The sequence below is a fragment of the Phocoena sinus genome, chromosome 17 (genome assembly GCF_008692025.1).
Source record: "Phocoena sinus isolate mPhoSin1 chromosome 17, mPhoSin1.pri, whole genome shotgun sequence".
Taxonomy (NCBI): Eukaryota; Metazoa; Chordata; class Mammalia; order Artiodactyla; family Phocoenidae; genus Phocoena; species Phocoena sinus.
In genome coordinates this window covers 75,062,531-75,085,084 of record NC_045779.1, presented here as the reverse complement: position 1 = coordinate 75,085,084, position 22,554 = coordinate 75,062,531, and the positions used below count along the sequence as shown (strand labels likewise).

Genomic DNA, 22,554 nt, shown 5'->3' with positions numbered 1-22,554 from the left:
TTGGAGAATACTGGCCACGTGGCAGGGTGGCCAGCCGTCCTGGCCTTTCTGGGGCTATGGGATTCCTGGGACATGGCCCTTTGAGTTTTGAAACCTGGACAAGCTGGCCACCCTATCTAATGGTTGGATGGGACTAACTCTAGAACACAGCAGTATCGCATTCCGAGATGAGGTGTGGAAGAACTCAGACTGAATTGTTATCAAACTCCACCTCATTGAGGCTTCTGTTTTTATTTAATTTTACTTTATATGATTCCCCGTGGTCATTTCTGAATATTAGGCCTGCAGGTCATTTTATTTTTAGTACTTATATCTTCTTGATTTTCCAAATTTCCTATGGTGGAAATGTTATTCTCATGAGAGAAGATAACTATACATATTTGTGATAGCTTGCCTACTTTTCAGTAGCTTAAAATATTAAGAATATTTTAAAAATAAGGCGATTCCAAATAAAGATTACAAGGCCGAACAGAAAGCATTGTGATGGGGGAGATAGTTGTACCAACATGAGGCTGAGATAATGACTAGATTTCAGTGGTTCCCACCTGAAGGAATGAACAACACTGCTGGCTCAAAACTCAGTCGAGATAGGAATACAATAGATTAACTACTACTAAAGCATGAACAGAATTCATGCAATGTCCAAAGATCATTTAAAGGGAAAAGTTTACTTTTTGTTTATTTTATGGAGGGACTCAGATTTTCTAACAAGGTGATTACTAAGGCTTAAGGAAGAATATCACTGTTAAGGTTAACTACAACACTTAGCACCGAGCTTCCCAGTTGCCAAAGCAAAAAGGGAGATTGATTACATATGATATTATGATGCTTAATAAATGGAGGCATAGAAGTTTGTTTTAAGTAAACAACCTAAATGGGAAAGGAATTTGACAAAGGATACACTTATATGCGTAACTGACTCACTTTGCTCTACACCTGAAACTAACACAACATTGTTAATCAACTAGACTCCAGTATAAAATTAAAAGTTAAAGAAAAAAAAAGATTTAACCAACAAAAAAAAGGAAGTTTGTCTTAGGTAGTATTTCCTGGATCTAAATTTTGGGCTCTCGGTTACTTACTTCCTACTTACATTGTCTTTGACTCTGATTTGCAGAGTAGTTTAATGTAGTCCATGTATGTGGTTCACATTTAACATATAGATAAAGCCTAGAAACTACAGAATAAATGGGACCATTTAGATACTGGCTAATGGAATGTGACTAGGTATCTCCAAGGATACATGAATTGCGGCTGACGGTTAATGGTGGGGACTTGGTGTCCCAACCCGGATGCATCTCCTAGAACCAGACACAGACGGTCTGGTTTCTCTTTTCCTTGTAACAGAGGATGCGTTCCCTACCTGGCCTCCATCTCCCCTTGTTTATTTCTCTCCTGTGGCACCCTGATTACTGTCCTAGTCCAAACCGTTAAGGCAACCCTTTTCCTGCAAAGCAAGGTGTCCACATTTCCTCCTCTCTCCAGGCAGGGCGCCCAGACCGTGGGGTGTTCTGAGGTTGTTGAGTCTTCAGTTCATACTGAATGGAAGTAGCGAGATCAGGGCTCATTTGCTCCAGAACGAACTTGAACCACCTTCTGTTTCTTTTGCTTCTTGGGCCAGGTCAACCCGGGGAACCTGGCTATGCTAAAGATGGGCTCCCCGGAGGTCCCGGTCCTCAAGGGGAGACAGGACCAGCTGGACACCCTGGCCCCCCGGGACCCCCCGGCCCCCCTGGCCAGTGTGACCCCTCCCAGTGTGCCTACTTCGCCAGCCTCGCTGCTGCTCGACCTGGTAATGTGAAGGGCCCCTAGAAGAGTCCCGAATGCCAGGAGACGGCGGTGGATTTCTGAAACTTGAACGCACAGCCCGATGGGAAGCAGAGGTCTTGAGACATTTCAGCCTTGTGTTTTTTTTCTTTCTTTCTTTTATCATTTGTTTTTGTCTTATTTTCTTGAGAGACCTCAACATTATTAAAACCAACAGATGCTGCCGGTCGGTCAGATTATTATTAATTATTGTTGTTGTTAATTATTATTATTATTTCATATGGTAATGCTTTTCGAGTTTTTCCCCTCTCCTCTCAAGTTGGGGAAACTTGATTCGTGGGGCAGGGGATTGTTTGTCTCTCGTTCTTCTGACAGCCCCCATTTGAAGTGTAGCTGCCAGTTTTAAGGAAACTCTCGGTGCTATGAAACCCCGACCAGACACTTGCCAAACTTACCTCTTTCCTCAAAAGGAGACTTTAAGAAAATGAGGCAGTGGGCTTCTATTCTTGACTGTGCCCAGAGGTCGCCCAGGGAGAAATGATCCACCAGTCGCTACTTCCCAGGAGAGAGAAGTAAAGCAGGAAGAGAAAGAATTTGCAGACACGAAGAACATCCTGTCCTCCTGATGCGAAGCGCACGCAGAAGGGCGCAGACTCCCTCCTTTGGGCCAAGTCAGCACCTCGGTGTTTCAAACCTGTGGGAGTGAAACACTGTCGCACGGCTCGCAGCGGCTTCCTGGAGTCCCACGGCTGCACCAAAGATGCGGGAGCCGGTGTGGGAAGAGTAGCCCCGTGTGTTAATGTGACTTCTGAGCCGTGGACAGAACCCCTCCCTGCCCCTCGCTGTTGGTTTCACTCTAATTTTGAAATCAGGGGGTCCAGAGACCACTCCCGTGTGTTTTCCTGATGGTGGGCAACTGGCCGGGGTGCTGGCCAGAGCTGGGAAATGTGTGCTTCCAGCTTCTGGCTCTGAAATAAATGGCATCGAGCGTGTGTGTGTAAATGACATGCCCAGCTTGAACGGGTGCTCAATAAATCCAAGTTTCCTTCTCTTCGGTTTCCCGTGACGATTCCTTTCTTATCGCCCGCGTCTGCCCCCGCGTAAAGCCCTCGAGGCTGGGGATGCATCATTTTCCCCGGGGCGCCCAGGCCAGAGCCACGGTCCAGTCCACGTGCTGAATACACACGTGGGTGAGCTACTGCGTGTGACCGCGCCAGCTCCTGGGCAGCGTACTTATCCAGCACCTCCTTTTTATCACCTGTGTGCTAGATGCTTCTAATCAATTTAGGAACCCGGAGTACAGACATCCAAAGACGTTGGAAGGTTCCATATGTAGAGAAATATTACTGCCACAAGTTAAAAATAGGATCCAAGACCTACTTCTCTCATTGGAGCTGAATCTGGGGGTCAGTGGGTGTCGGGGTCCTCGGGAAGCAATGCCTGTCAGTGCAGGATGAGACGACCGCCTTCCTGTTTTTGCACATCTACCATCTCAGTGTATTCACACAACCGTAAAAGACACAAGGACGTTATTATAATATCCTTTTCTGTTTGAGGAAACAATCCCAAAGACCTTAGATATCCTCTAATCCAGTGAGTTAAAAAAATTTGACCATGACCCACAGCAAGAATGCGATTTCTTTGTGAGTCAGTGTACGCACACCTAAATATAAAACTGGGAGAGCTTATTTCTCCCGACCACAAGGCCCTCTAACGTTTACTATTCTATTTCATTACAAAGATGCTCATCACAACCTACTGAGGTGATGCCATGAGCCACCAGTGCGTTGCAACCTACAGTCAGAAGAACAGTGCTCTGGTCTAGAGGGAAACTGAGGCACGGAGAGAGCCTGTCTCGGCGCAAAGCCTTGTGTAGAATCCAGTTCCCTGATGCCCTGAGCATCTTTTTTCTCTTCACGTTTCATTTTGCTTCTGTATTTTAAGCCGTCCATCATCTGGACCAAGAAGAAGGGTTTTATACAACAGAAAGAATGATTTGGGTGAGTCCACAGACTTCTTTGATTATGGGAGTTCTCAGACGCTCAGGTGGGGTATTGAGAGGGGCAGGGGCGTTCCTTCCCTGAGGGTCTCGGATTCATCCAGCTCCCCATGTGACTTGGGAGTGGCTGCGTTTGTGGGCAGCTGGGGGAATGCGTGGACTGTCCTGAGTCCTTTCCAGGCACAGAGCTTGATGGGTTTCTGGAAATAAAGACGACTGCCTCAGCAGCACTGAGGATTTTGGTAATTTCCAGCTCAAAATACATGAAAATGATAGGCAGGGAAGCGCAGGGGTGTGGGGTGGGAGCGGACCGAGAGGACAGCGCGCTGCGGTTTCCATCTGCCTTGGCAGGGCAGCTCCTTCCCCGGGGAAGTGCCTCCAAGACCACGGCCTGCTTCCGGAGGGGCTCTCAGGGCAGGTGTTGGTCGCGCGGGTGATGCTGGTAGTATCTGGCCTGAGAACCGTAGAAAGTCAGTGACAGGTTGAAAGAAGCATCACAGCAGTGTTTTTAAACCACCAAGAGCCCTAGGGGGGTTCTGGAGGGGCCCTGCCAGTTGCCAGGAGGAGATGGGGTGCAAACGGGTGGGCTCCAGTGCCCCCCAGCCAGAGAAGTTCAGACTGCCCTTATTGTGCAGTGGGCACCTAGCATATGCTTTCCATGCCCGTCCTGCATTTCTTTGCCACTTCCCTGAAGTGGGCAGTCCTGTGTTTGGGGATAGGGGTCCACCCTGAGCATCCCTCGAAGAGTTTCTCTGCTCTTTGGCCTCGTGGCTCTCTCTAACGCCCTGGAGGGCTTTTTGCCCAGAAGTGCAGGAGACTTAACGCCCCCTCGGGGTGGCCCTCGGCCAGTGGGGTATGGGGACCGCAGGAGAGAGGCCTCTGTCCTCCCTTACTTTGGAAAGAACATTCTGAGGTGCAACTTGCATGGCTGCTCAGACCGTCCGCGGGGGTCTGGCTCGATGATGCGTCGGTGTGGCTGTCCCTGCTGCCCCGCTCAGACCCCCAGACAACCTGTGCCCGCATCCCAGGACCAGGCTCCACTTCAGGGAAACCCCACCGTGACAGGTCTCCACAGACGGCCCCGCGTGAACACAGGATTCCGAGCCAGTGCAGATTTTCTGGGGACAAGGACCCTGGGGCCTCAAGGGGGACAGGCCTGCCCCACGTGCTCGCAGCAAACGTGGGATAGGCATGAAGGATCCCTGTCTACGGCTCTGGTTGGGGGCACCTCAGCGGGCCAGTTCCAGGTACCTGGGATGATCCTGAGGACCACCAGGGTAGGGGCACCCTCACCCGCCCTCAGCTGTTACCAGGTTGGGGCTGGTTCACGTTGAAGCCTGCTTGCCCGGCCTGCAGGGTAGGGAGCTGCCCCAGGAGCCTGTTCTCACCTCACACCTGCACCTGACCACCTTGCAGAGCCTCACGTAAGGTCACGGCGCTGGGATCCGGGCATCCCACACAGGCAGCTGTCGTCCCGAGCAGCTCAGGGGAGAGAGTGGGGGTTGGTCTACACAGCAGGGCATCCCTTTCTCCCCACCCCACCGCCCTGCAGGACACTCTGCAGGGTCTCTGCTTCTGAGATCGGAACTCCCTTTTCAATTCGAGCATGTCTGTTTCTTCCTCTCTCTCGCACCTGTTGAGAATTTGTCAGCAGGTGGCAGCAGGCACCCGTCTCGTGTCCTCCCCCAACCTCTTCAGGGGCCGTTACCGCTGCATTTTGGTTGTACTGTTTCCCGAAATATAAAACCCAGAAGCCACAGTGGTGGGGGGGCATCCCTCAGCAGGGTGACTGAGTGGGGCTCTGGTGTCCGTGCCTCCCACGGGAGGGGCCGAGGTCAGGTTGGTTTCACGGTCTCTGAGTTGACTGTCCGCACCCAATCTGCCTCCTGGGTCCCTGTATGCTGAAGGCATCGTTGGGGCCAGGCCGCGTGCGGCCAGTGTGACGTATTAGGTGTCGGGGGGCACAGCTCCGTGAAACGGCCCGACAGCACTTCTTTTGGTGCGGCCCTGAGAGCCCCTGGGCTTTGGTTTCACCTAACGTGTGGATGAAGCCCCAGCGCGTGAGTGAAGGGGAAGACCGAAGTCCCTCCCCTTAACGTTAAACTGAGACGGTCGAATAGAAACCCCAGCATGGTTGGAGAGTGGGACGGAGGGTTCCAAATCACAGAAACGCCAGCAGATTCAGGGGAACTTCCAGTGCATCTTTGTTCCAGTTCCTGCCCCCGGGAACGATCGTGTGGTCAGAGGCGGACACCACAGCACAAGGGGCCAAGGACGGGCTCCTCGGTAGGCTCCTGGGTGGTATCAGTAGCTCTGGTCTCCCAGATGGGACCTGCCTGGGGCCACGGGGTGTGGCAGGGAGGGCACTGGTCCCGGAGAGAGTGGAGTTGAAGCTTGTCTGGGGCATTTTGGAACACAGAGGGCAATGATGTTCCAGTGTGAGGAAGCATTGCAAACAAGGACCAGGAACATCCTGAGAAAGTCAACCCGGGGTTCCCACTGCTTGTCCAGGGCAAGGTATCCACTGGTCCAAGCTCTGTGGGTCCAAGGCTTAGACAGGGGTGAACGGGGCAGAAGGGCAAACCCGAAGCATCACATTTGAAGGATGATCCTTCATTCTGAGACTGAGGTCTGGCTAATTTTTTTAGGGTTTAAAATGTCTCATACCGTGAGAGAAGGAGTGTGTGTGTGTGTGTGTGTGTGTGTGTGTGTGTGTGTGTGTGTGTCGGGGGGAGTAATACTTATTTGTATATTTGGTTTTTTATAATCCGACTTGTCAGAATAAAGATCTGGTCTGATATCTTCATACTGGTTCCCAAGATTTGTTTTTTTCAACTACCAGTTCATAATTCCCACATCTGGGAATGCCTGGTGTAGCCCAAACCTTGATTTATTTTTCACAAACAGGAAAATGAGACTCAGAAAGATACAGTGATTTTCCCAAGATCATGAACTATGGGGCCCAGTGTTTGGGTGCAAAGGCTCACCTCACTTCTTCAGTAAGTACCCTTTAGGCTCCGTGATCAAATTTTACAGGGAAACTTTGCTTTTAACGTGATAGATTCTTGGGTCTGGTCTGGAATCACTAAATCAGGATCTCTGGGGGATGGTATTAACATGTTTTGAAAAGCTGCTGCCCTTTTTCCCAAGAATAATATCTATTTCAACCCAAGCCCAGGAGCTCAGAGTTGAGGCAAATGCAGAACTTGGCCAGACTCCAACGCCTCTGCAGATTTTAAGACCTGCAAGGATGAGATGCTTCCTCCTTAGAGTCTGAGGATGTTGCAGTGTGTTTGAAAGGGCCAGGCAGTGCGCATAAGTGGCCCAGAGAATTGGGCTTCAACCTGCTGTCTCTGGCATTTTCCAGCCAACTCTCGTTTTCTGCCTGCCAACGGCTGCAGCCCGAGGACCCATCTCTGTAAGCTTCTGATGCCCCGAGGGCAGTGCAGGAGAGTTGGTTCTGGGCCCCAGAAGGAGAAGGCCTGGTCCTGACACAGATGCTCTAGAGACACACAGCAGATGCTTGCTAAACAATGACTGAGACCGCGGGCTTCCCAGAGACTCCGGGCTGTGTCCGAGAACCTGGGCTTCTCCTGTGTGTGGGACCAGTAATAAAAACTCACCTCTCTTCCAGCCAGCGGCCGGGGAAGGAGTGACTTCTGCTGTGCTGGTCTTGGCTTAGAATCATTCTGTCCTCCACTCGGGGCACAACTCTGGTTTATACTGAAGGCAGGTTGGAGGCGCCTTGATCAGCAGCCCTCAACCCCTGGCTTCTGTGAGCCAGGATTTGCAAGAACTTCCCCGGATTGAGTTCGGCACAGCTGCAGGGCTGAGCTGCCCCTGGTCAGCCGTCAATTAGCCTCCTTCACTTCCAGTCCCTAATGAGCTGTCCACGTGAGAAGGGCCCCTGCTGCCCTCTGCCCTGCAGCTGTGCCAGCCTGAGGATGTCAGCTGAATAACTGAACAACCTACGTTTCCGTTTCCTGCTTTGTGAAGTGGAATTAACATGTACTTCACAGGATTTGTATGAGGATCATTTTTTTCTTCCAGCTTTATTGAGATATAATTGACATATAAAATGGTATAATTTTACGGTATACAACAGAATGGTTTGATGCATGTATATGTTGTGAAATGATGACCGGAAAAAGGTGAGTTAATACCTAAATGCAGGGCACACGGATCCATCCTTTCCAGCATCTCCTCTGTCATCCTTTAAGAGCGATCGAGTCCACTTTGCTTGTTTGTTTACTCTAATCCAAGTAGAGAAACCCTTCCTTTCAAACCAAATATTTGCTTTCCATGTTTTTCAAAGCATGTTCCCTTAAGTTTGATCATTTATCCCTTGTTACACACCTATGAGGGGCGGGGCACGGTTCTTTGCCCCCATGGTAATTCGGAAACTGTGGCAGAGGGTTGAGCCCACCTGCCCCAAATCACACACACAGCTCACGTCCCCAGCTCACTGCGGGATCACACCAAGGCGTCCAGGGAGCTGGCAAACAGCAGCCTTGGTCTGGGTCGCCTTGTCTGCTTCCCACGGTGCTTTCTCATGAGTAAATGCTTTCTCCTGGCTCTAGGCAGAGGCGAACTCGAAATGTGCGTTTGAAACAACACTTCCGTGAGGGAAAGGAGATGCCGCTTGTTCAATTATTAGGAGACGGGTGGCATTTCTGGCTCATCTTCATATGGTTGGGGAGGTGCTATTTCAGGGCAATCATTTTGTTTCTCTTCTTTTCCACTGGGAACATCTAGCTTCAGTTTCCTTTTGTGGTGCTATTTTATGAAGCCAGAGTGTGTGCCTATATATAGTAAGTTATTAAAGCCATTGAAAACCATGGATCTGGCTGGGAGGTTCACCTGGGAGGGGAAAGAGAATGTGAAGCGAGGGGTGTTTCTGTCGTCAAGACGTTGGAGACCTGGAAAGGTGCATAAAACAAGGTAATTCCAGACACAGACGGCTGCCAGGCCGATTTCGCGTTTGGACAACCGTTCCTCCTAAGGTGTCATTGGCTCCTGTCCTCACCTCTTATAACCCTGAGGATCGAGAGACGGAGTGAACGAGGAGGCCAGCCCTGTTCCGAAAGGCACACTGGCACGGAGGCCTCATCCCGACGGCTGACCTTTGACCACATCATGAACCGAGATCCTTCGTGTGTAACAGGACTGTTGCCGTTGCCATGGAGACATCGGTAAGGTGGTCTGTCCCAGTGTCACCTTGGTTCCCTTCTGGCATGTTCCCTGTAGTCAGGGAAGAATGGAGAACTTGGCAGGCATTACTGAGCCAGCTGCCACTCAGCACAGGCCTCCGATGGTCTGAGCAGGTGGGAACCCAACAGACGAAGGACGTGGCAGAGACGGGGCTGGAGGACCAGTGTCCAGTCTCAGAGGGATGCTGGCTTGTTTAAGCGAGCAGACGTGGTGCCAGGCGCTGGGGACAGCAAGCTGAACAGGAAACGAGCCCATCTCACAGATGGAGGTCAGAGTCTAGAGAGATTTAATATAATTATATACAATCATATGTATATAAATAACTCCACGACACTATTTCTGGGCAACACATAGGGAGACAGACACACATGAAACAGAGCCTTACAATTTAATCTGATCCGTGCTGTGGAAGAGAACTCTGTAGATATTGTGGAAGGCTCCACGATAAAGATAAAACTAATGTCATGTGCCAGCAACCCGCCCACCGGCGCCTGGAGCCTTGAATACTTTATCTCGAAGCCATTGCGGCGCAGGTGTTTCTAGCCTCGTTTTACAGGCAAGAACACAGTGACAAGGGAGGTGTGGTGACTCTCTCCAGGTCACACGGCAGCAGGCAGGCAGGTCCTGATACGAAGGTGGGCTCTGTGGGGTCCCTGTCCCTTCACCGGCCGCCCCAAGGGACGAGATGTGCAGCGAGCCTGGGCCCCTGGAGATTCCTCTTCACCCTCACTCTTTCTCTCAGCCAACGGGCACTTCTTCCTGAGCCACACTGGGGACCCTTGGGTTCTACTTTTCATCACATTTCAGGAAACAAGAGTTGTCTGGTTTGGACGGGAGTCTGTAGAGATGAGCCGTCTCGGGATGTGAGGGGCCCTGCAGGGTAGACACACCCGCCCCCTCGCAGCATGGGTTCCTTTGGGGAATGTGGGTCCCACGGGGTGGAGTCAGGACACACAGCCCCACCTGACGCCCCAGCTGCCAAACCACAGTGAGGGGCTGGGAGGGCCACTCAGAAGGAAATGAGAGCCACAGCATCACATCAGAGAACACTGGTCTGGACCTAAACAATGACGTACGAAGAACTGGGGACATTTCACCTGGAGGGAAGAATGCAGGGGCCTCACAGCTGAATCCAGGCGCCTGAAGGGCGATCGAAGAAAGGCAGGGGTGAGTCAAGTTAGATGATCACGGTGGTCACCTGGGCTCCATGAAACCATTTCTACAGAGCTGCCCAAGGAGAGGGGGCCCCATCCTAAAGGATGAGAATGTTCCAGGTGCTGTGCAGGGAGAAGGGTCATACCACTGCCCGGGGGCGAGATGGGAAAACTGTGCCGGCTTCGTGGGAGTCATGGCTTGGGGTTCAGGGATGGGGCTTCCTTATGGGAGGGCAGTGAGAAGAAGATGCCGGTACCAAACAGGTTACCAGGAGAGAAAAGGCCACAAGACTGTCCGAAAGAATCTTCTAGGTCAGAGTTGGGTAGGAATGAGGGTGGGGTGGGGAGAGGAGAGAAGTGGTAGTTGCACATCACCTTGTAAATGGCCAATATTGGCTTTGACAGCTCTGTCTCCCTTCTCTCTCTCTGTCCTTCCCCCTGTCTCTGACAAATCCCACCTCTGTCCCCCAATCCGAGAGGCTGTCTCCCTCCCTTTTCGCCTCTCTTGGTGTCTCTCTGCCCTTCTCCGTCTCCCTACATCTATTTTACGCCTTCTCAGTCTTGCACTTTTGAGACTCTGCTGGCTTAGCCCTCCCTGGACTCTTCTCCCCCACCTCCCCCTGCCTCTCTCCCCTCTGAGCCCCAGCACCCGCCCCTCTCCTCACCCCTGCTCTCATTCTGAAGCTCCTCCAGGGCTGCCCCTCTCGGAAGCGTCCAGCTTCCGGGCCCTGTTTCCACTCCTGGGTGCTAGGCGGGCAAGCCAAACAGCCTCAGCTCTCTGGGCGGTGGTGGTGATGGCCTGGGGGCTTATTCAGCAGGGGGAAGGGCTTTCCCAGCCCGAGGCAGAGGCTCTCCTCTGGAGAGGAGTGTGGGAGGAGTCCTCTGAGACCTCCACGTCTGGCCTGCCCTACGGCCTCGTGTGCATCCCGCGAGGATGTGAGAGTCATCATACATCCCTTTCCAGCCTGCGGCTGCACAGTTGGCTTTTCCCCTGAAGTCTGAGCTAGTTCTGCTGTGGAGCTGGGTGCGTGCTTCTTTGCCCTCTAGTCAAAAGCAGGGCTCTCGTCTTTGATCGAGTGCCTGCTTGTCAAGGGCTTTTCTCTGTTTAGAATCCATTTGTTAGCGCTTCTGCTCAGGGAGGCTCGCAAAGCTGGTCATTAACAGACACACTCTCTGCGTCTGGAATTTTAATGGACTTGATTTTCTGCTACAAGCATTTTAGGACTGAGGGACACAGATGGGGCTTCCTCCCCATGTTGAGAGGGTCCAGCCGCCTCCTCTCTGAGGCCACCCCTTCCCCCAGTGAGGAAGCCTGTCCTCCTGAGCTCTGTCTTGCAGCAACTCCCAGGCTCCTTATCTGGAATTTTCTGAGCACACTCCCGGATTCTGGAGCTGCAGGGCTTCTTCCACTCGTGCGGCCATCTGATCTCCTCTGGATGACGTGGCAGGCAGTTGAGGTCTGGCCTCCGCTGCCTCCCTGACCCCAACTCGGAGGATTTCAGACTTCCAGTCCTTCCCCAGTAGCCACACCCAAGACCTTCGAGTCCCAAGTGCCCTGCTGTTGCCAGGACACCCTGGCGTCGCCCACTCCATTCTCCCCCAGCCCCAGGTCCCCCCAGCCTGTCCTCAGGGTCCACTCAGGCTTCATTGGTGCCTGGAGCCTCCACTGGAGCCCCATGGAGTTGGCCACACCCTCAGGGGCCCTGGGAGGGGCTAGAAGCTCAAGCCGGCAGGGGTTGCTGGCCCCACGGCAAGGCGGGCTCTCCCGGCGCGGATGCACACGGACGGACTCCAGTCTCTCCCCTCCTCCCACGTGTGCAGCCCGCAAGTCTCAGGAGCAGCCTCGCTTTGCTTTCCTCCTCCCTGTGATGCGATCAAGCTCGGCGCCTCCTCGAGAAGACCCTGACGGGATTTAATTACATTATTCTATGAAAAGTACTTGTGATAATATCTGGCCTGTATTAAGTATGCAAAAGCCGCGAGCTGGCGTCGGCAGCGGCAGCGTTATTAGCACCACGTCGGGAGAGCTTTTCTGCGTCCCCCGCCTTTCCTGCTCCCATAGCCTCCCGAGGCCAGCTGGCTGTCAGCACTCAACAGGAAGCTGCAGGGAGCCGGCCACCCGCCCTTCCCGCCCCCCAGTCCTGACAGGTGCTGGTGATGTGCCGTGGGGTGTGGGTCAGAGGACATGCGCATGGCTGCTCTTTGGATCCCAGCCCTCAGGCCAGAGCACCTTTCCTTGGAGGTCCCTCCACCGGGACCCACAGGGCCTCCCTTCCCCCCACCCAGTAGTGAGGCCAGGAGGGCAACAGCTGGTGGACAGCTGACTCCAGGAGCCCAGCAAGGAGGCGAGGGGACCAGAGGAGGGACAGGGGTGAGGTGGGTGCGGATGGAGCTGAGGGGAGCTGCAGGGGGAGAGGTGGGCGAGCGAGAGTCTGGGAGTGGCCTCCGCCCACCAGGGCCCTGGCCCCGTGTCCCCTTCTAAGTCAAGGGAGCTTGGGGCCAAGTCAGGCTCAGGTTAAGTACATCGGGGAGGTGACCCTAATCCCCGCTGCACCGTGGGACCCCTGGGCCTCGAGCGGTATCATTTGCCATGGACGAGAGTGATTCATCACGCCGTACTGCGTCCGTATTGACTTGTTACACATCTGTGCATCGAAAGCGACTTCCAACCAGTCCACCAGCTCCAATCCAGCACCACCCAGTTCTTCCTAGTTTTCTCTTTCCACATCTGTGACTCCTCCAGCACTGAGGAGTGGGACCCTCGTCCCTAACGTATCTACTTACTCATTTGATCAATGCCCTGTGTGCTCTCAATCCCACTGCTGTCAAGTCCCCGACCTCACCGGGGGGCTGACGCTCCATCCCCCGGAGCCCCCTACCGAGGGTCCCCACCGCCTCGGCTTTGGCATCCCGAGCCAGCTGCCCTCTCCCTCACCCCCTGCACGGTTGCCCTCCTCACCCGCTGGGGCTCTGACCACCCTGGGCATGGCCCCCCAACCCTGCCTGCCATCTCTGCTTGCCTATTTTCAAGACGCTTTCTCATTTACCCCAGCAGGACGCTTATTCCTTGAGGATCCAGATAGACCCAGCGTAAAGCACCACCCGTGAGTGCGCTCAGATAGTGGCCTTTCTGTGCCCACGAAGCCGCCTGACCACCCGGATTCTGATGGAGACCCACCCTGGGCGGGCTGGTGAAGGTCTGTCTCTACCCTGTCTCCCTGGAGCTCTGCCCTCCCCGCAGGGTCTCCTTGAATTCCACTCCCCTCCCCAAGCCTGGGAGCTGGGAGTGTGCCATTCCCAACCTCTGCCCACAGTGGACTGCGTTCCTCTTCAGGACTTCCTGGAACTCCTGGGAGAAGAGAACATTTCCAGGTGCCACTGGACCAAACACCGAGGGACCAAGAGGAACCAGAAACAAGATGCAAGTGGATCAAAGACGGGATCTTCCCACTGAGGTTCTTTCTCTTCAGATCAGTTACACCGCAGACCCTGACGGCTTGTCTGGCTTTTTCTGCCCCTTCCTCTCACCACCAGTTGGGGTCTGCCTGTGACGGTCATGTCCTGGACACATTGCCCTCCTTGGAAATGTGGAAACATCTGAGGCACTAGAATAAAGACACCTGTCCCATCTTCCTCCTCCGTCCATCCCAAACCACTGCTCTGCAGTCTTGGTTATCTCCTGCCAATATGGGCACCAGTGTCATCTCTCTGGTCTCCCCGCCCCAGCCTTCCTCCCCTCCCGCCTCCAGAGTGCTCGTCCTGAAGGCATGATGCTGGAGGACCCACTCCCGAGAGCAGTACTTCCTAACAACCCTCTGTGACTTGCACCCTCCAGGCACCAACCTTCTCCCAGCCCCTGCATTGCCCAACTCCACTGGAGTCTTTCGCAAACACGCTTCATTTTTTTTTTTTTTTTTTGCGGTACGCAGGCCTCTCCCGTTGCGGATCACAGGCTCCGGACGCGCAGGCTCAGCGGCCATGGCTCACGGGCCCAGCCGCTCCACGGCATGTGGATCTTCCCAGACCGGGGCACGAACCCGCGTCCCCTGCATCGGCAGGTGGACTCTCAACCACTGCGCCACCAGGGAAGCCCAGCACTCTTCATTTAATTCTTCCAGCCGCATTGTGAGCTGCTTTTACAATAAACTCGTACAGGACGGAGGTGCTGAAAAGGTGAAATGACTTGCCAAGGATGTAGCAAACGCTGAAGAGAAGGAGCTGAAACAGATCCAAGCATCCGGCTCTGGTCCAGAGCTTTCTGTTAGGGCCCGGTGGAGGGAGGGCGGCCCCCGCTCCTGGGAAGATGCCGACCTGCCCGGTGTGTCACCTCACCAGCTCTGCCTTGTGGAACAGGCTGTTTCCCTAAGGTGATGCGGACTGATTTTAAGACAGATGAAAATAAGGAGATAAGCCAGGGGGAAATTTCTCTCTCCACTTTTCCCTCTGTGGATCAGTGAGCACCACCTCCCTGCCCAGCTGTGAGCCACACACCAGAGAATCTCAGACTGTGTCTCTGCTGGAGAGGATCTAACAGTCCAGACGAGGACAGACGATGAAGCCACTCCAAGTGGCCTCTCTAGGTTGGGCTGTGTGATTCCACCTCCACAGGAAGGTCTGAGCGGCACGTCCCTCTGCAGCCACGTGTGTGCTTGGCCCTCAGCAGCACAGCTGTTTGCTAAAGGGCTGCACTGCCCACCCTTCCCATGGTCTCACTAGGGACACTGTTACACTGTCCCTTCCACGAGGGCCACACGTACACTGTACAGAAGAGGAAGCCGGAACATGGTGGAGCTGGGGTTTAATGCACACGTGCCTGGCTCCTCCGGGCCGGCCACCTCCCTGGCTGGGGTATTCCTTTACTTTCAGTCCTTTGGATGTCTGAGGGCCATGATCAGCCGGGGCCCCCTGAAGCCTTCTCTTCTCCAGACCAAACACCCATCTCCCCAGGGTGTGTGCCGGAGGAGGGCTTCCTTCCGCGGTGGGTTTTGGGAGTTGGGAGCAGACAGTGCAGCAGTAGAGGGTGAAACTTCTTTTGAAACAATCTCGGAAGTGTGTTCTGCTACCTGACGTTCTCCTGGAAGCGCCGTCTGGGGAAAGGACACAAAGCGGGTGGCGGAGGGGCGGCGCTTTCTTACGGGGTCAGTGTCCTGGGTCCTCCTAGTTCAAGACCAAAGAGAGAAACCTCACATCTTTCAGAGGACAGTGAAGGCAAGAGGCAATCACACCTGCGACCGAACCACGTACATACATATAATTTTCATAGTCAAGCCCCAGGATAGATGTGCTTGTTACCCCGTTTTACGGATGGTAATACTGGGGCTCAGTAAAGGATTTTGCCCATTTTCACAGGGCCAGTCAGCAGAGGACTCAAATGGAAGTGGAATGACTTTTCTCTGCAGGCAATGTGTTGCTCTTAAATTTATTTTTCATTTATTTCCCAACATTTGATGGTGACTGAAAAGCATTTAACCACTCACACTTGATGGTAGCACAGAAAGAGGATACACTGCTTTATGGATCTGTGGATACTGCTGAACATATATTTGGGCTGTGAGTTTTTCCAGCTGGCTTTGTGGGTTACAGCCAGGTATGGCGTCCTGGGGCTGCAGCTCCGTCTATATATTTACGGTCTATAACTTACCAAAGAGCAGTTGGTAACCTCACAAGGCACCATTTTAGGTACAAGAGATACAGGAATTAAAGGGTAATTATTCCTGCTTTTCAGAAAGATTTATTCTAGTGGGGATATAGAGAGACAATGTAACTCTGAAGGACACACACAGCCACACACATACACACCATACAAAGATATTGAAAAGAAACACAGATAAGATAGAATGAGTGATATGGTAGAGTACCTGTCTCAGGCAGATTGGAGGAAAAATCTCCAGTAAGATTACATTTGAGCTGAAAGGAGGCAAGTGAGCATAGGTCTGGGATGGAGGAGAGGGAATCCCAAGCTGAAGGTATGTGCAAATGTCCTGTGGCAGGAAGCAGGATGTCACATTTGAGGGATTCTGAATGGAGGGTCTGTGGAGGAGAATGAAGAGCTGAGATCAGAGAGAGAGGAAGGAACCTGCTCGATAAGACCTGCAGGGACTGGATAGAGGGCTTGGTTTTTACTCTAAGAGTAATGAAAAACCAAGGGTCCTCGGAAATGTCACTTTGGAAAATTTAGGGGAGGAAGATGGGCGTTGGGAGGGATCAGGTAGGAGGTGTTGCAATGGTCCAGGTGAGGCAGATGGGCTGGGAGCATGGTGGCAGCTGTAGAGGTGGTGGCACCGGGGCTATTTGGGGAATGTTTTGAAGGCACTGCTGGAGGACATTACTGATGCAAGGTGTGAGGGAGGGAGGGGACAGTCATGCCTTGGTTCAAGTGTTGGCTGGTGAAAGAGACGTTGGCTGGAACGAAGATATCATGAGTGTGGGAGAATTTGGGAAGCGATCCAGTGGGGGGACCAATAGTACTGTTTTACAAAGGTTAACTTGGGATGCCTGAAGACTTCTAAAAGAGACAGCAATGGACCTGGATTATGTACCTGGATTTCAGAGAGGAGATGCAGCTAAAGACATAACTTTGAGAGTCGTTAGTGTAGAGAAGGTATCTCCAACTATATTAATGAACACGCCCTCTTCTCCATGTGCATTTCCCTCCAGGAAAAGAGAGCTGAGTCCAGCGTATTGAGACTCCTAGGGTTTCTAGAGAAGCAGGGGTCCAAGGAAAGCTTGAGGAAGAGGCAGTAAAGTAGGCAAAAGCCAGCCTGGTTCGTGTCAAGAAAGCCCAGAGTATAGAAGTTTTCATAAAGAAGCGGGGGTCAGCCATGCCCACTGCTGCTGAAAGGCCAGGTAAAGTGAGGACAGAGGATGGGCTCTTGGCTGGAGTCAGGTGGAAGTGACTCGTAGAGCTATTCAGGTCAGCTTCAGAGCAGTGATGGGTCTGAGTGCCTAATCCAGTCGGTTGGGGACACACCAAGAGTGAGGGTGTAGAGACGTCAGTACAGAGAGCTCCTTGGACAATTTTGCTGGGATGAAGAGCAGAGAGGGATGTGGCCTGGATGAATCTATATCTGTATCTGTCTCTATACCTGTACCTATAAGTATACATCCAAATACACCTATCTAAATTATATACATATAAATTATATTTATCTGTATCTAAGTTATAGCTATCTAAATTATATTTACATCTAAATTATATTTGTAAATTTATATGTATAAATTTAAATATATTGGGTTGGCCAAAAAGTTCATTTGGGTTTTTGTAAAATCCTATGAAAAACCCGAACGAACTTTTTGGCCAATGCAGTATTTACATCTACGATCTAGGAGCCCAATTTCACTTCCTTCAGTGCTTCCAGCCTTACTTGTTCCCCAAGGTGTGGTGCCTGTCCCTCCGTTTTGCTCTTACCAGTGAGGGTGAATGAGGGCTTCCTATATTGGCAGGACCTGTCACACGCCCATGCCCTGGTCCATGCACCATGGCAAAATGAAGAAGGGGGTGAGTGGACGATGCACAGAGTTTAGGTCTCTTGAAAAGTGAGGCCACGAAGGGCTCCTCACAGGTAAATGGGGGCTGATCACGGAGCATCTTGATACAGGTCGGTATGAGGTTTTTATTCTGCAGGTAAAAAAGAAACCAGTAAAAATTTTTAGTTTTAAAAAATGATGAGTGATGTGATTTGGCCTGGGTTTTAGAAAATTGGTTGTTTATTATATGTCAGGTCCACGTACCACTGCTTAAATGAGAGGGAGAGATTGAGGGTTTTTTTTTTTTTTTAGTAAGGAAATAATCCCGAGAGATGGGAAAGGGGAAGAAAGGCAGGGTGAGCAGGCCATTCTGACAGCAGCCTGGGGGCGGGATGGAGGGGAGAGGACCATTGCGAGGCTCCTGAGGGCAAGAAGAGGGGCCTGAGTTGGAGACGTGAGAGCTGGGGAGGAGGACGTGTGCCGGGGGGACCCAGGGGAAAGAGCCTCCTTTGCCACCGGGAGGACGCCTCTCAGGCTTCACCATCCCCGATCACCAAGGACTTCTCGCTGTCCCTCTCTTGCTGAAGTGACTTTTGTCCCCAACATTCTCAAGCACTGAATTATCATAGTTCCCCAGTTGAGAGAGTTTTATAAGAAGATAAATAGCATAATTACCTACGTGTCAATCCACGCGATTGCACTGAGCAAACATTAACTTGAGCTGCTGCTGCTAAAACAAGATGAAAATCTAATCAGGATGTTCAAGAACTACTTGTCCTACCTTCGGTTTGAGGCATGAATCATGGCTAATGTTTCTTTTTTTTCCCACCCAGCGCTCATCATAACCTATGGCATTCGCTTCAGAAATGCACTCATCCACCACACCAGTCCCGGTTGTAAAGACCAAGTGATATTTCACATCCATGTGAGTGGAGGGGTTACATGGCTTTTTCTAGTCCCTGCTGAGAAACCGGACCGGGAGCTGTCCTTGGTCCAGCCGAGAGGATGTTCTCCAGCAGGGTGAGCAAGGAGAGTACAGCCAATTGAAATTCCTGAGCACCCTATCCATCCGGAGCTCTCGGTTCAAAAACAATAAGAGAACATCTGCACCAGGACCAAAGCGGGGGAAGAGATTTGAAGCAGGAGAGAGATAGAATGCCAGACCCCTGCGGCAGCCTATCAGAGAAGCCCAGATTTTAGAGTCAAGGGCCATACATCAGCCCAGAGCTCAGAGCTTTATTATCTAGACTCAGAAAAGACGCTAAACCCTAAGAAATCCTTTAAAGGTCAGATACTCCAATAACTCCATCCCAGTCATTCCGCTGTCTTGCCTTCTCATTCATATTAAAAATCTGATTCCTTAAATGAGCTGTAGAGCCCTACATCATCCACACTAGCCCTCCTCCACTCCAGCCTCCCTCCCTGCTCTTCCCCACCTCCCCAGCTACTTCCCTCAACTCTGGCTCACTCTGTTTCCACACTAGTTCCTTAATGGGCCTCGGATATACAAGGCAGGCTGCTGCCCCAGGACCTTTGCACATGCAGTCTCCTTTGTAAACCTCTTGTCATGGGTAGCTCAATGACCCTGTGTCATTTTCTCTGGTCTTTACATAAATGTCAACTTGTCTTGTGCCTTTCCATGAGAACCTTATTCAAATGACCCTCCTTCCTGATTTCAGATTCCTATTTACCTTATTATTATTATTATTATTTTTGGTCTCCATAGCAGTTAACACCATCTAACACAAGTGTTGTCTGTCTCCCTTCTCTAGAATGTAAACTCCATGGGGCAGAACTTTGTCTACTGAGATTACTGTGTAATCTTCAGGGCCTCTAACATTTTCCGGAGCACATGTGGGATCAGCAAATATTCATAGGATGAATATATAACTTAGTGATTCCCTATATGCTGGTTAACAAGCCCTCAATCAGTCAGGAAATACTGCAGCAGAGTCAGGAATTCTTCATTATCTAACACAACTAATGAGTAATGAGAACAGGTATCGTTCCAAACATCTAAAACTTGACACGCATTCATTAACTCAATCTTCATGAAAAACCTCTGAGTTAGGTTTCACTGTTAAAGTCTTTTTTTTTTTTTTAACTAATAAAAGAGTAAACAAAGGCAGAGAAAAATTAAGCAACTTGCCTCAAATTCCACAAGTCATGAATGCAAGAACCTGATTTCAGAGTCTGTATCCTTAACCACGGTGGGCGGTCATAACTGCTGTCACTAAAGACCAGATTTTCCTTCTTTTTGAACACAGGTTATAACTTTTTCAAATTCCCTGAAGTTAAGGATTCTCTTTGGCCAAAGAAATATAAACAGGATTACCTCGTGTTACTCCTGGGGTGGTATTTTTAGTATTTTAATGGTATTTTTAGTGTTTTAATGGCCATTGGTAACAAGGGATCCCCACCCTAGAGGTATGGGGATGACCATACACACAGCATGCAACACCAGACAGATGAGACCAACGGCAGTTCATCAGTTACAGAGGTCCACACCCCGGGGGGTGAAGACACTGCGCACCACGCAGGAACATGGCGGGTTGTAACCGAAAGTGGGGTCTGGCTGCTCGCTGCTCAAAAGCCCATAAAGAGGCCAGACTGGTGGAAAGGAAAGTCTGCTTTATTTTGGATGCCGGCAACCGAGGGGGAGGGTGGACTCCTGTCCAGAGGGAGTCCCCGACAATCAGCGGAGAAGAGCTTTTATAGGTGGAGGGAGGGGGCTACACGCAGAAACAGCGCAGTCAGCTCTGACCGTCGTCCTGCACTTGTTCACGCGATGGTCTGATCAGCGTCACCTTGATTGTTTTAGGTACAATGAGCCTTCAGTTCCAGGGTCAGTTTGTTCCCATTTCCTTGAGGCCTATTCTTGGAATTGCGGCAGCGTATGTCATGGCTACAGTCTGGTCATCATGAGTTAACTTCTTTCACCTGGTGGCGGTTTCAGTGTTTACAAGACAGCTTACAGGATATGGCTCAGAATATGATCTATAGCCCTTGAGAAGGACCTAAAGGCCCTTCACTCTGCTTGAGGACTAAATTATTATTATTATTTAGTCTTGTTGGACTGTTTCCCTTTGTTTCTGCATTGTCTCACTTCTCTGATTAAATTTATTCTTTGGCTAAAGTTTTTCCACAGACAAAAGGCAGGTGGAGGACATGGGGGTGGAGGGAGGACCACAGGGCCCTGCTCCGTTTCAGGGTTGCACTTGGGAACAGAGTGAAAAGGGAGATACTCTAGGAGGCCAACCTTGTAGTGTCAAGAAGGCGGGGTGTCTCCTTGGTTCTGCGGGAAGATGTGGTTGCCTTATTTGAATACTTCCGCAAACCCTGCTCCTCGGGGATAAACAGGAACTGCACGAGGACCCCCTGATAAGGAGACCTTACCCACAGGTGGGGGAACTCGTGATGGGGTTGCTCAAGGCCCTCCCAGCTTCACCAGATGCCGAGGCCACATGCAATAGTGAGCCTTAATTTTAGTCCTGATGCCACAGAGGGGATGTGAGGTTAGCCTTGCTGACTTCCCCATCTTGGGGTGATTGCAGAGGGACATATGGAGGCGGAGAATCTGCAGCCTAGGCCCCTGGCTGACTATGACGTGCAGAGCAGCCTCACTGACCCACAACCAACTCGTAAAGTGACAGAGAACTCTACCTGCCATCATATACTTACCCCAAGATTCCTGCCCACTGGTGTACACACCTTTCTGCCACTTATTTAATCAAACAATGGTGTAAAGCCTGCTGTGAAGGGATTTTGCAGATGTGACCAAGGTCCCAGGTCAGTTTGAGTTAATAAAAGGAGAGATTATCCTTGGTGGGCCTGACCTAATCAGGTGAGCCCTTAAATGGGACTGGACCCTTCCTGAAGGGAATGATTCGAAGCATGAGAGGGTGTATGGGGGTTGGGGGGGCCATATGACAAGGACCAGAGAGAGGCCTCTGGAAGCTGAGAGTAGGCTTGGCTGGCAGCCAGCAAGAAACTGTGGACCCTAGTCCTGCAACCACGGGACATCAATTCTGCCAACAACCTGACGGATCTTCCAGTCAAGCCTCCAGATGAGGACGTGACCCCAGATGACACCTCAGTTACAGCCTGTGAGACCTTGCACAGAGGTGTCAGCTAAAGCATGCTGACTCCTGGCCCCCAGACTCATGGTGGTGATACATTAGTATTGCTTTAAACTGTTAGTCTGTGGTATTTCATGACACAGCAATACACAACTATTATAGTTACGTTAGTTGTGTTATGTTGAAATAGGGTTGTTGTTATTGGTGGTGGTACTAACAATGTCATCTACCCCTTTTGACTGGTCAAACCATCATGGACAGCTGCCTACTTTGTGGCACTTTACAGACTCATAATTATCCAATTCTTCATTTCCTCAACCAAATTATGTGCTCTAGGACTTGGGGAAGATCGTGTCCATTTTATTCACTTTTGTACCCTCGGTCCTTCTCTGTGAATCTGTCACCTGGTGGACACTGGATGAATGTTTGAAGTGAGCACACAAAAGAAGATGAGACAGTCATGTTCAGTGACGGTGCCAAGGAGAGAGATCAAATCGGCCTGGGGAAAGGAAACCTTCAGGAAAGTGATGAGGTAAGAGAAGGTAGGCGAGGTAAGGAAGGTATTCTAGGCATAAGTGACAATATTTAAGGATATTTAAAGATGAGGCTGGTGACAGCATGGCCCAAGGGAGCCTTCGCCAGGAGCTAGTGGGGCTGCAGGACGTGGAACTGGTGAGGTGGAAATTAAAGCGCAAGGCTATGTAAATCCATCTGTGGTCCCTGAGAACACTGGCATCTTTAAAATGTCTCGCCTCGTCTTTCCATGACAAACTCAGAATTCCAATCCAGGCAGTGAAAGCTGTCAGAAGGTAGCAAACAGTAACAAGCAAGTGTGAAATGACAGGGCTTTTTTTTTTTTTCTCAATAAAAATATAAA

The 22,554-nt window shown here is 51.2% G+C and overlaps 1 protein-coding gene across 1 annotated transcript in view; it reads left to right on the top strand.

Moving 5' to 3' along the window:
* The window catches only part of COL22A1 (collagen type XXII alpha 1 chain), a 242,480-nt gene extending 240,509 nt beyond the window's left edge, over positions 1-1,971 (top strand). The window contains exon 63 of the mRNA XM_032609582.1: positions 1,622-1,971. Coding sequence (XP_032465473.1) covers positions 1,622-1,812 — 191 coding nt within the window. The 3' untranslated portion in view covers positions 1,813-1,971. The remainder of the gene's footprint in view (positions 1-1,621) is intronic.
* The last annotated feature ends 20,583 nt before the right edge of the window (positions 1,972-22,554 follow it).